The 13,126-nt window shown below is 38.3% G+C and overlaps 1 protein-coding gene across 15 annotated transcripts in view; it reads left to right on the top strand.

The window, feature by feature from the left end:
- The window catches only part of RAPGEF6 (Rap guanine nucleotide exchange factor 6), a 232,601-nt gene that overhangs the window by 49,865 nt on the left and 169,610 nt on the right, over positions 1-13,126 (top strand). For all 15 annotated transcript variants that reach the window (XM_037906909.2, XM_037906912.2, XM_037906907.2 and 12 more), the window contains one exon: positions 1,532-1,615. In XM_037906909.2, the coding sequence (XP_037762837.1) occupies positions 1,532-1,615 (84 nt within the window). The remainder of the gene's footprint in view (positions 1-1,531; positions 1,616-13,126) is intronic.

Genomic DNA, 13,126 nt, shown 5'->3' with positions numbered 1-13,126 from the left:
CCGTGCAGATGCCATACCACGGCAAGCATGGAGCCCGCTCAGCTCACCGCTGCTGTTGTGAGCATTGTAAACAACTTGTGCATTATCCTGGAGTATGTGCGGAACGGGGCTATGATTTTTCTATTAAATAAACTTTGTGTATATTTTTACCACAAGCAGGCCTCTGGTGTGCAAACTTTGTGGAATGTGTCCCTCTAAAGTGAACTAATAATAGGGGGTCAGGTTTCATTCCTTTGGGGGAGATGAAAGGGAAAAGTCTGGGAGTCTGGTGGTTAAGAACTCAGGGGGATTGATTTGGAGGGTTCTTGGGACTGGAGGGGGTTTTTGAGGTCGCTCTGGAAGGATTAACTAAGCTGGTGGAAGGTTGAGACCTTTATGTTTGTAGGCTGGCTACTGGTGGCAGGGCTCTGAGCCACCCTTGTAATATAGCATTAAGACACCCAAAGTTACAAGCAAGGTGGTGATAGAACCCCTTACTAGTTTCAGTGATTCCCAAAGCATCATAGTTTGGAAGCTTGTCTTATTGGTCCAATTTCTGCTGGTGAATGAAAGATATTACCTCACTCACCTTGTCTCTCTAATATCCTAGGATCAACACAGCTACAACAACACTGCAAATAAGTATATTAGTAACTTTGAAAATTAAGTGGTTGTACAAATATATTGGTTGAGATTTTCAGAAGTGCCTACAGAATTGGACCACATAACTCACATTAAAAGTCTGTGCGTGCACACGCGTGTCCAAAATATATTTTTCAAATGTATGTAGATGACACATGAAGAAAAACTGATATGCTCGTGGACATGGTATTGGTGTTGCAGTAGATGGCACTCTTTCCTTGGAGTTGGTACTGACCAGTTCCTCTTCATGTTGTGAGGGGCCTTGATCGTAGGGGAAGCGCCTGGGAACTTAAACATTAGATCTGACTGCTATTGGTATTTAAAAATCCTGTGGCACTTTAAAAATAGCTAGGTATGTTAGTTCTAGTGTATTTGCTAAACTCCTGTTTGGACAATTAAATAGTTTATCTAATTTTGTCCCATAGTTTGTTGTGGTGTGTGTGTGTGTATATATATATATATATATATTTTTTTTTTTTTTTCTCGCATCCTTTGCTAAACTTATTGTGCATTATTAAAATGCTAAAGAATTTTAGTACAGGATGAAATAATTCTTGTGTATGTAGTTGGTAACATGCTTTGGAATGAAAATGTTTTAAATACAAGTGAACGTAATTTTATTTTTGAATATTCATTTTTAAATTGACTCAAAATATTGTAAGATTTAGGGTAAAAGTAAATTTCAGCTTAAAATTCTGCACAGGCCATTCTATTTCAATATAAATGAATACTCCTAAAATGTTAATTTGTGGGAGTGTATCAGCAATGTTCTTGGACTTCAATCTACAGTCTAAATCTTCAGTATGGTAAAATGTGGAGCTTCATTACCAGGTTGATAACTTAAATAACATATTTTATATTGCTCTCAAATAGATGATAATATCAGTTATTTTGATTTTCTTTCCTACAGTTCAGAAACTATTGCAAGATGTTGGTATATTCTTCTTTCTGGGTCTGTCCTTATGAAGGATTCCATGTTTTTACCCCCATGCAGGTATGTACAAGTTAATTTAACTGCTTAAAGGGACATTATCAACATACACTTCCTTGCATATGTTAAAAAGATTACCTTAATTTTTTCACTTTTAATAACTTAAAAATAGAATTTTTTTTTCATTATTTTTGCATTTCTCTCTGATTGAACATGGAAGATCAATTGTAGCTTTCAAAATTACCAGGCTCCCTTTTTAGTTCTCTGTGTGTTAGAGTTCACATAGCAAACACTGCATCAGCGGTACACTTATTTAAAAATGTCTCCTGTTGATTATATTTTAAATTTAGGGAAAAGTTTATTTTTGTTTTGGGCTCTTTAATAAAATCTTATTTTTACAAAAATCTAAATTTTGGGCCATATGAGTTGACATTATTCGTTTTTTCTACACAAATGTGACTGTGTAACAGTCTATTCCAGGGGTCTCAAACACGCGGCCCGTGGGGTTATTTTCTGCAGCCCGCCAGCTCCCCACAGCACCCTCCCTCCCCCCAGTATTTACCTAGAGCGGCTCCAGCCTGGCGTGCACTGGGGGCAGGGCAGGCTCCCTGCCTGCCTGCCCTGCCGCCACGCCGCTCCGGGAAGCGGCCGGGACCTGGGGGAGGGGGAAGGGGCACTGGGGTGTGTGTGTTGCACTGGCCGCTCCTCCAGGTACCTCCTCCGAAGCTCCCATTGGCCGCAGTTCCCTGTTCCCGGCCAATGGGAGCTTTGGGGGAGGTACCTGGAGGAGCGGCCAGGGCAAAATGAGGGCATGATCCTTCATTGAGGCCTCTAGGCATCACTGCAATATAAAAATAAATAGCTAATTATGATATAAACGTGTATCTCCATAATATTATTTTTAGGGCTGTCAAATGATTTAAAAAAAGTAATCACAATTAATTACATGATTAAACGATAATAGAATACCATTTATGTAAATATTTTTGGATGTTTTCTACATTTTTCAAATATATTGATTTCAATTATAACAATACAAAGTGTACAGTGCTCACTTTATATTTATTTTTATTACAAATATTTGGACTGTAAAAAAACCAAAAGAAATAGTATTTTTCAATTCACCTACTACAATTACTGTAGTGCAATCTCTTTATCATGAAAGTTAAACTTACAAATGTAGAATTATGTATAAAAATATAAAAAAATGTAAAACCTGAGAGCCTACAAGTCCACTCATTCCTATTTCTTGTTCAGATAAACATGTTTGTTTACATTTGCAGGAGATAATGCTGCTTCTTGTTCACAATGTCACCTGAAAGTGACAACAGGTGTTCGCATGGCACTATTGTAGCTGGCGTCGCAAGATATTTATGTGCCAGATGTGCTAAAAATTCATATGTCCCTTCATGCTTCAGTCACCATCCCAGAGGACATGCATCCATGCTTATGACGGGTTCTGTTTGATAACAATCCAAAGCAGTGCAGACTGATGTATGTTCATTTTCATCATCTGAGTCAGATGCCACCAGCAGAAGGTTGATTTTCTTTTTTGGTGGTTCAGGTTCTGTAGTTTCCGCATCAGGGTGTTGCTCTTTTGAGACTTCTGAAAGCATTCTCCTCACCTCATCCCTCTCAGATTTTGGAAGGTACTTCAGATTCTGAAACCTTGGGTCAAGTGCTATAGCTATCTTTAGAAATCTCACATTGGTACCTTCTTTGTGTTTTGTCAAATCTGCAGTGAAAGTGTTCTTAAAATGAACAACATGTGTTGGGTCATCATTCGAGACTACTATAACATAAAATATATGGCAGAATGTGGGTAAAATAGAGCTGAAGACGTACAATTCTCCCCACAAGGAGTTCAGTAACAAATTTTATTAACACGTTATAATTTTAACAGGCATCATCAGCGTGGAAGCATGTCCTCTGGCATGGTGACTGAAGGGGCATACGAATGTTTAGCATATCAGACATGTAAATACCTTGCAATGCCAGCTACAAAAGTTCCATACGAACACCTCTTCTCACTTTCTGGTGACATTGTGAATAAGAAGTGGGCAACATTATCTCCCTTGAATGTAAACATACTTGTTTGTATTAGCGAATGGCTGAAAGAGAAGTAGGACTGAATTGACTTGTAGGCTCTAAAGTTTTGCATTGTTTTGTTTTTGAGTTCAGTTACATAACAAAAAAAAAATCTACATTTGTAAGTTGCACTTTCATGACCGAGATTGCACTACAGTATTTGTATAAGGTGAATTGAAAAATACTGTTTCTTTTGTTTATCATTTTACAGAGCACATATTTGTAATAAAAAATAATATAAAGTGAGCAGTGTACGCTTTATATTCTCGGTTGTAATTCAAATGAATTTATTTGAAAATGTAGAAAAACATCCAAAAATATTTAATAAATGTCAACTGGTATTCTATTATTTAACAATGTGATTAAAACTGTGATTAATCGTGATTAATTTTTTTAATCGCGATTAATTTTTTTGTTAATCGCATTAGTTCACTGTGATTAATCGACAGCTCTAATTATTTTTCTTATTCTATTACTCAGATGTTTTGTTTTTCTTTATGCAAATTCTCTGTCAAAATAGTGTTTTACTATCTAGTTTATCAGTAATACAAATTAGTGTTGTGATGGGACTCACAATTCAGTTTGAAATTGATTGAATACTTCATCAGTCATTCAAGGATAAATTTGACACAAGCTGTATTTACATCTATGCACTCAAATTTTATGGTAAACTTACAGGACTGAAATGCTTTTGAGCTTAGTATCTAACTAGAGGCAGGAAATCAAACTCTCAACCATTCTGGAGTGAAGTTCAGCAATGCCTGAATTTTGTCACAAGTGGGTATGTGCATAAAGCCTAGATAAAGACTGCATTGAAATGATGTGCTTACCTGAATTTAAGGAGTGCATGATTTAAGTGACTTATGTAAAAAAATAAATTGTAAGTCTGCCATAAATTATTAATGAGATTACAACTGCTTATATAGTGGAGAATGAGGGAAAGCGGCTGCCAGACTATTATAAGGGTAAGAATGTTCTGTTGTATGAAACTGTTTACAGTCTATATCATGTGGTTCTTGGCGGTGTTTTTTGGGGCTACTTAGTTAGTGAGATCATCTGGGAAGGAAATGAACATTCTTTCCTTTTGGGTAATGAGACAACGTGTATGATGTACAAAAGGCGTGAAGGAAAAAATATATTTGGAGCTCAACCACCTCAATTAAGTAAATAACAGTTGTTGTTTTTGTTATTTAACTATGAGAATGAAAAGCTTCAGAGATATTGGACTCTTCTATAATCACATAAGACATTACAATTATGTCTTTCTCTTCTAAGCAGGATGTTAAACTTTTCTATGAAAAGAAAAAAATGGTGGCAAAAGAATTGAAGTAGTCCTACCCACAGTCTTGTGGCACTAAAAGAAATGAAATTGCCTGTTAGAAACACCGCATGTTTTGCCTGGCATGCAAAAGATATTTGATAAGAAAGGAAAACTTTAATGTACAAACTTTAGTCAGGCTCTGCACAGCACTCTGATCTTAATTTAGCATTTCAGAGCAACTTTTCTCATTAACTATGTACTCTAGATCAGTGATTCTCAACAAGGGACGCACACATCCATAGGAGGGTACTCAGAGGTCTTCCAGGGGATGCATTAACTCATCTGGATATTTGCCTAGTTTTACAACAGGCTACATGAAAAGCACTAGCAAAGTCAGTACAGACTAAAATGTCATACAGTGACTTATTTATACTGCTCTATACACTATACACTGCAATATAAGTACAGTGTTTATATTCCAATTGATTTATTTTATAATTATATGGTAAAAATGGGAAAGTAAGCAATTTTTCAGTAATAGTGTGCTGTGACATGTTTGTATTTTTATGTCTGATTTTGTAAGCAAGTCATTTTTAAGTAAGGTGAAACTTGGGGGCACGCAAGACAAATCAGACTTCTGAAAGGGGTACAGTAGTCTGGAAAGGTTGAGAGACACTGCTCTAGATACATTTTAAGAGTCACGTTGCGCTCATATTTGTGATCATGTGTGATTATGATGGAATACTTAGGCACTGAGATGTCCAAATCCTCTTTCCAAACACACACTTAGTCAGTAATATACAGAATGTAAGTATATTAATATATTGCTGTGTACTGTTTACACTGCCATAGCTGTTAGATAATAAAAAATGCATTGTTTTACACACTAGATTTTGAGACTTGTACAAGTCTAGAGAAAACTGTATTGTGACAGAAGGTAAAGAATTCATGCTAACTTACATATTTTAGTATGGTTATTTATTTAACCAATAAGCTCTGATTCTTTGTACTTTTTTAGTGTTCTAAATCTTGATGTTTATAAACACTTCAGCTCTTCACTTCAGTTGATGATGTTGTATCTTTTTTTTAAAAATGTGGTGTGCTCAGGCTTAAGCTTGGCTAAGATAGAATGCCAATAATATTTGAACAAAGAAAGAATGAAGGATATAAACCATCAGAAATGACAAGACTACAGAAGTATGAGTAACAATGGACCATGTCTAAAGCCAAAAAATTTCATATTTTGTAATGAAATAGACAACTTGGTGCTCCCTTTCCTTTGACAAATACAAGCGCTTATCCCCAACCCCAGACCAAACAGACTAAAATCGTTGTGCTCAGATTGCACACTGTGAGAGCTTCAATGTGAATGAAAGATTAACCATTTATGAATATTGTGCCCAATAGTAGTGTGGTACATTTCAGGTTACATTTTCGCATCTGAAGACATGTTTTCTCTCTATATGCCGTACAGTGGAGTTGCACATTTTAGAACTATCGCTATTTTAACTTTTCTTGTGAAGCAGTTCCTTGGATAGTTTTGTTTTCTTGATCTTTATAGAATCAAGACCGTCTACTCAGGTCTCTGCCATCCCTTACTTTGCCATGCAGGTTAATACTTGGTGTACCCCAGCACTGTGCCAACGTTTGCTAATTTTAAAAAGTAATATGAGGACAGAAAAGCACTTGAGATGCTGCCTGTTGACCCCGGCTCATTTGTTGAATGATCTGTTTAAAATAAAATATTCAGAACACACAGGAGGAGGTTGAGCCCACACAATATAACTCCCCCCTCCCTCTGACCCTGTGAAAACACACCTGTGCAAGGGCCACATGTTTGGGGCTCTGTAGTTCCTACGTGATAGGCAAGGAGCAAGTGGACCTTGAGAAGAACTATTTTTTCATTTCATCGGGCCTCAGCAAAGATTTCTGGTAGAACAGAAGACTGTCTTTTTTCTTATGCGCACTCCCACAAAATACTCCCAACCCATACATGAGAGGATTTGGCCTGAGAATGGCCAGGGATCGCATGGTAGCACAAGTTTTCAGGGAGCCATGCTGTCATGGATGTTGAGGGCCTGAGCAATAGTTTGGAGCCACTTAAGCCTCTGTGTGAATGACCCGAAGGCCATGGGCTTTCTCTGCAGATTTTGAGAAATGATTAAGTTCATGTACCTTGGCCCCTGCATGGGAAAGCAAACCTTCCTTCCTCCCTTTATTCCCCTCTTCTTCATTCAGTGGCAACTACAAAATGTATTATTGCATATTGCTAGGGTATGGAGCTTTGTTTAATTTGCCTCTCCGCCCCAGCTTTTCCAGTGGGGGAGTGAGCTCTAAGCTATCTTATATTGTGGAGTAATATTGAAGAAAGGTAATACTTCGTAAAAGGCTTGGAAAAGAGGTTTGTATTTGCAATTATCATTGAAGATACAACACCAAACAAGGCTATATTTTGGGGGAGAGGTTGAGGAGGAGGCAGCACTGGCTTGTACTGCATCCTGGGAGCTATCAAAAATGATACTGATCAGACTTCAGTTATTTTCATAGTACATCATTGTACAGCTAGAACAGCTGAGTCTAGTTGAAGAGAACACGTTTATTAAATTCAGAAGAGCTGCTTGATCTTATTGTACAATATGAACATCTACTAGATTTTAAAAATCAGTCAAATTATTAATCCATTGAGTCTTGTATTTCTGACCCAGATAGCTTTGTTTATGTAAAATATAAAAGCAGTAACTGCTCTGTATTAAAATATTCTGGTGGGAGGAGTTGCAGGGGTGGTATGGGGAAGGAGTAAGGGGAGAGAAAGCTAATGTTAGCTGTGAGTAATGAAAATTTTTCCAATTCTTGCTCAGAGAATTACTGTAGACTGAAAACAAATGTTGTACAACATATAAAACTGCTTTTTAACTATCTTCCAAAACAGTTTTTTCTAATACTCTACTCAAAAGAAATTGTAAATGTAGGAGTAAACCTCTTCAAGTGTAAACTTCTGTCTCCTTTATAGAGTAAGATGCAGTAAAGAGAGAGAAACAAGGCATCAACACTAAATTGGACAGACATTAGGTGTAGAAGTTAACTGTCATGTAACGTTTATTTTCAATGATTAGGCATGTGTCACGGGGTGCAGCCCGCATTGCCAGACTGGTGCCGCCTCCTGGTTATTCTGGGGATTAGCTCGAGGCAAACACCCATGTCTGTGGTCTGCACCCTAGCACTCTGTCTCTGCTCCCTCCTCCGGCTCCTCTCTCAGCTCCCAGAACCGCAGCGCCCTCTTTGCGACTCTGTCCTCTGGATATCCCCCTCCTGCGGGGTGTGTATCACTATCTTATTGTCCAGCCATTTCATAGAATCATAGACGATCAGGGTGGGAAGGGACCTCCGTAGGTCATCATCTAGTCCAACCCCCAGGGGACAGTGTGGGGACCCAGGCCTGTTTACTACTCCAGGCCCCAGCCCAGGGATCCTGTAAATAGAAGCTTCCTGTTGCTCCTCTGTAATGACCATCAATGGTGTATTATTTCCCTGGGCCACTTCCCCTTCACTCCACCACCTTCTTCGCCCTCACTTCAGGGTACTCAGCTGGTCAGTTTCAGGAGCCAGCCACTGCTCTGTGCAGGGTACTTGAAGTTCTCTCAGTCCTCCACAGACTCAGTCCTTACTTCCTGGGCTCCCAGCAGCAACTGACTCTACTCTGCCAGTGCCCTGCAGCTCTCGTTTATGTGAGCCTCCTGGAACTGGATTGGTTGCTCCCTGCAACTCCTCCCTGATTGGCTGTGCTTCCCGCAGCCTCTCTGGGCTGCTTGGGGGATTCTCCTCCATAGATCCTTTTGGGGCAAGGCATGGTTAACTCCTTTTATGCCTCTGGGGGGAGCCATATCTAAATAATAATTGTTTTTATTTGCAGCTACTATGGAAGGATATCTAACTTGCTTCTGGAAATCTGAATCTATTTATTTTCTCTAATGAATTATGTGGAAAAGAGGGTTTGGAGCAAATAATGGAAAATATGGTCATTATGAATCTGACATCTCTTGAAAAATAAAATGTTTTATACATGTAAGAATCTTTGAAATGGAAGTTGTCGATCCTCCCGAGTTTTAAAAAAAATCCAAATGTTCCTATTCTTTAAAAAAAGGCATGACTTGTACATTTGTTTATAAGATGCACTTACCTATTAAACATTCACTGGTATTCTAAGTTTTTGGGGATATCAGGGAGATTCTGTTAATTCATAGTTAAGAAAAGTGATTGTGTCTTTGCAAATTAAGTCTGAAAGGGCAAATGCATTGCTGTAGATATGCTGAATGTTTGCTGGAATGAGTTATGCATTAGAGACAGTCTTGATGATCTCTCAAGGTATGCACAACGTGCCCAGCCTTTTGATGGTGTCGTCATCAGCCACGTGGGGAGCTAGTAGACCACTGTCGAAATATATCAGTGGGCACTCGTTACGGATATGCGAGTTGAACACAGCTATATGATGGGGTCATTAGAAAAACCCCATTTAAAGAGATTGGCCACACAATTGCCCAGTCTTGTTCAAAACTGGTTCAGAGATGACGACAGGTGCCTTGGCATATCAAAACCTGGGGGACAGACGGTGGGTCAGTGATGAGAGAGTGATTAACTACTGTTGTCACTGACCACTTGTTGCACCAATTAGATTCCACTGTCATGTCCTGTGGTAGCATAAATGACCATAAAGGGCTTCAAGAAGATAGGTGAGCTGGAGGGTGGTTGAAGGGGTCTGCGTACAAAGGTAGGTCACTGTTTTCATGGATCTTGGCCAGTTTTTTCACTGATACTGTTCAACGTGTACATCAACGACCTGCCAGCTACACTCTTGTTCAGGTTTATCTCTGTGCTAATGACATCTGCTGCAGCTACCAAGCTCAGTCCTTCTCAGAAATTGACGAGGTCTTGAATGGTGAAATGTAGCTGCTGGCAGACTAACGTAGATGATGGCACCTGCAGCCAAGATTTTCCAAGACAGTTTTTAGTGTATTTCATCTGTATAATTTAATCGTAAGTCACAAATTTCTATGTTCTTTAAAATGGGGTTCAATTATGTTCAGAGCTTATATCGAGAAAGCGTTTTGAAGGCTGCTGCTATTTATGAGATAGTTCTATAGTAAAGAGTCTCGATATCTTTATAAAAGCTGTAAGCCACTTTAAAAAAAAATGGGTGGGTTATATTAGGATCCCATACCACTTGAGCGTGCTTTTTGGGCCTTGGGGTTGAAAACCAAGTACTTTAAAATGTCTAAGGTCCTGTTCCTGCAAACTCTTAAGTACATGCTTAACTTTACTGCCACGAGTTGTACTATTGAAATCAACTGGGCTACTCATACTAGCAAAATTAATCATGTGCTTAAGTGTTTGTAGGATTGGGGCGTAAGTGTTGTGGCTCTATGAAATTTATATTAAAACTTACATGAAATGTGATGCTATTTTTGAGGAAAATATGGCTGACAAATTCAGGCCACATGCTGGATACCTGCAGGATTTTATCATTCCAGTTACTTTTTTAGCCATCTCAGAGTGTAACTATGTGCAATCCGTAAATTTACAAGGCAGTATTTAGTGTTCTGTAGACTTCAAATGAATCTTCTTGTGATTCTTTGTAAAGTTAGGGAACATTGGCATATCCACATTATTTAACATCTTCAGGATACGTGGAACGTAGGCCTAATTTATAAAGACCAGGGTATCCATATACTAATGTACCTTTCTGCTGTTAAAGAACAACACAAGAATTCCTGGAGTAAAGCATAATGTGTTTTACTATTTCACTTCTGAATTAAATAAAGCTGAAATAAGCATTTTAAAATCCTATTTTTGTATGGACAGATGGAGTGGAAAACTTACATTGCTGCTCCTTACATTTGGATCCTCACTAATGTTTTAATCAGAAACCAGTTTCAGGTTCTTGGAACAAAAGACACATCAAATTTTATTCTTGATGTTTTTATTTTGGTTGTGGTGAGGTAAATGAACTGATTTTGTTTTGTTTGTTTTCAGAAGGTGTTTCTGGACCTCGTATAATTATGTAACTGATAACTCACATTTTCTCTTCATGGTGTATGTTAGCTTACAAACTGTTAATTAAGAACAGCAGTGAATCAGAAAGAAAACAAGGTCTACTGCAAATGAGGTGGTTTACAAACAAAAGCCAATGAAAAGAAAAAACTTATTTTAATATGTGGAAGGCATTTATCTTGCAACAGTGTTGCAGACCAGTGACTTGATCTCACAGTTACTAATATAGATGTTATATCTGGATATCAAGCAACAGGTGCACATACTACAGTTATTTAAAAGCTGCGCTCTGGCTTAGAGAACTGACTTTCCTGGGCTTCAGCCAGCAAGAAACTAGTAGATTCCTAATATCTAGTTTAAGACTTTGTACTCCAATGAATAAGCTTTTTTGGTTATCTAAATATTTAATCAAAGCTTACTGTGTTTTTAAAGAAAACTGTTCAAAGCCTCCTTTGGGCAAACATTAGCCGTACAGTCTTGATAAACCAATACATTAGTGTCTCTAAGGTGCCACAAGTACTGCTGTTCTTTTTGCGGATACAGACTTAACACGGCTGCTACTCTGAAACCAATATATTACTATGGTTGAATCGTCTGACCACTTCTTTTAATGCTAACCAATAATTGGATAATAATGTTGTAATTCTAACCTAAGCCTTTCGTAGTTCTGTAAGTAAAATAAAGAATGCAAACCAATGAAATTTCCAATAGATATGAAATCTGTTTCTCATACGTTTTTTAACATTTATCTTGACATTTCTTTTTAGAAAGGTTAAAATTGGCAATTGGATTATTTTCATTCTTGTCTCTGTCTGCAAGCCTTAAAGAAGATGTAACATACTGTACCAAAATGAGGATTTCCTGTTTAAATTATCAGCTGATGCTTTCTTTGCTTTCATTAGATTGTCTAGTCTTTAGTTTTGTTTCCCTGGAGGTGTTGCTTTATTAGCCTTGCGCTTTGTCTGAATAATATATTTTTCCAGTTCTTCCGTATTTCTATCCCTGTGTAATACTAAGAAGACTTAAGGAAACATGCTTTAATTTCATAAGGAACTGTTTAGTGTGTAAGATGGCTATAATATGTTGTAAACCTAATTTCTGTAGCTAAAAGATACACCGATCATCTGACATCTACATGAGAGTTCAAGGCTTTGTACTGATCTAGCTACTGGGCATCTCCTCAATGCCTGTGACTTCATATGAGCACTGTATTATACTGAAACAATGGACTTGTCAACCAACAGCAGAATACTAATGAGTGCAGGAGATACAGTTTACAGGAGCTTGAACTATGGGACTGACTCCTAAAAGAGAGAAGAATCGCTATTCTCTTTACCACCTTCAGAATTAAATGCACAACTTTGTTTTTCAGTTTAGTGCTCCCTCAGTTTCTTCATAGATTCATAGATATTTAGGTCAGAAGGGACCATTATGATCATCTAGTCTGACCTCCTGCACAACGCAGGCCACAGAATTTCACCCACCACTCCTGCGAAAAACCTCTCACCTATGTCTGAGCTTTTGAAGTCCTCAAATCGTGGTTTAAAGACTTCGAGGAGCAGAGAATCCTCTAGCAAGTGACCCGTGCCCCATGCTACAGAGGAAGGCGAAAAACCTCCAGGGCCTCTTCCAATCTGCCCTGGAGGAAAATTCCTTCCCGACTCCAAATATGGCAATCAGCTAAACTCTGAGCATATGGGCAAGATTCACCAGCCAGATACTACAGAAAATTCTTTCCTGGGTAACTCGGATCCCACCCCATCTAATATCCCATCACAGGCCTTTGGGCCTATTTACCATGAATATTTAATTACCAAAACCATGTTATCCCATCATACCATCTCCTCCATAAACTTATTGAGTTCAGTCTTAAAGCCAGATAGATCTTTTGCCCCCACTGCTTCCCTTGGAAGGCTGTTCCAAAACTTCACTCCTCTGATGGTTAGAAACCTTAGTCTAATTTCAAGTCTAAATTTCCTGGTGGCCAGTTTATATCCATTTGTTCTTGTGTCCACATTGGTACTGAGCTTAAATAATTCCTCTCCCTCTCCGGTATTTATCCCTCTGATATATTTATAGAGAGCAATCATATCTCCCCTCAACCTTCTTTTAGCTAGGCTAAACAAGCCAAGCTCCTTGAGTCTCCTTTCATAAGACAAATTTTCCATTCCTCGGATCAT

Source organism: Chelonia mydas, chromosome 8 (genome assembly GCF_015237465.2).
Source record: "Chelonia mydas isolate rCheMyd1 chromosome 8, rCheMyd1.pri.v2, whole genome shotgun sequence".
Classification (NCBI taxonomy): Eukaryota; Metazoa; Chordata; order Testudines; family Cheloniidae; genus Chelonia; species Chelonia mydas.
The sequence above is the reverse complement of the archived record's forward strand: the minus strand, read 5'-3'. Positions and strand labels throughout refer to the sequence as shown.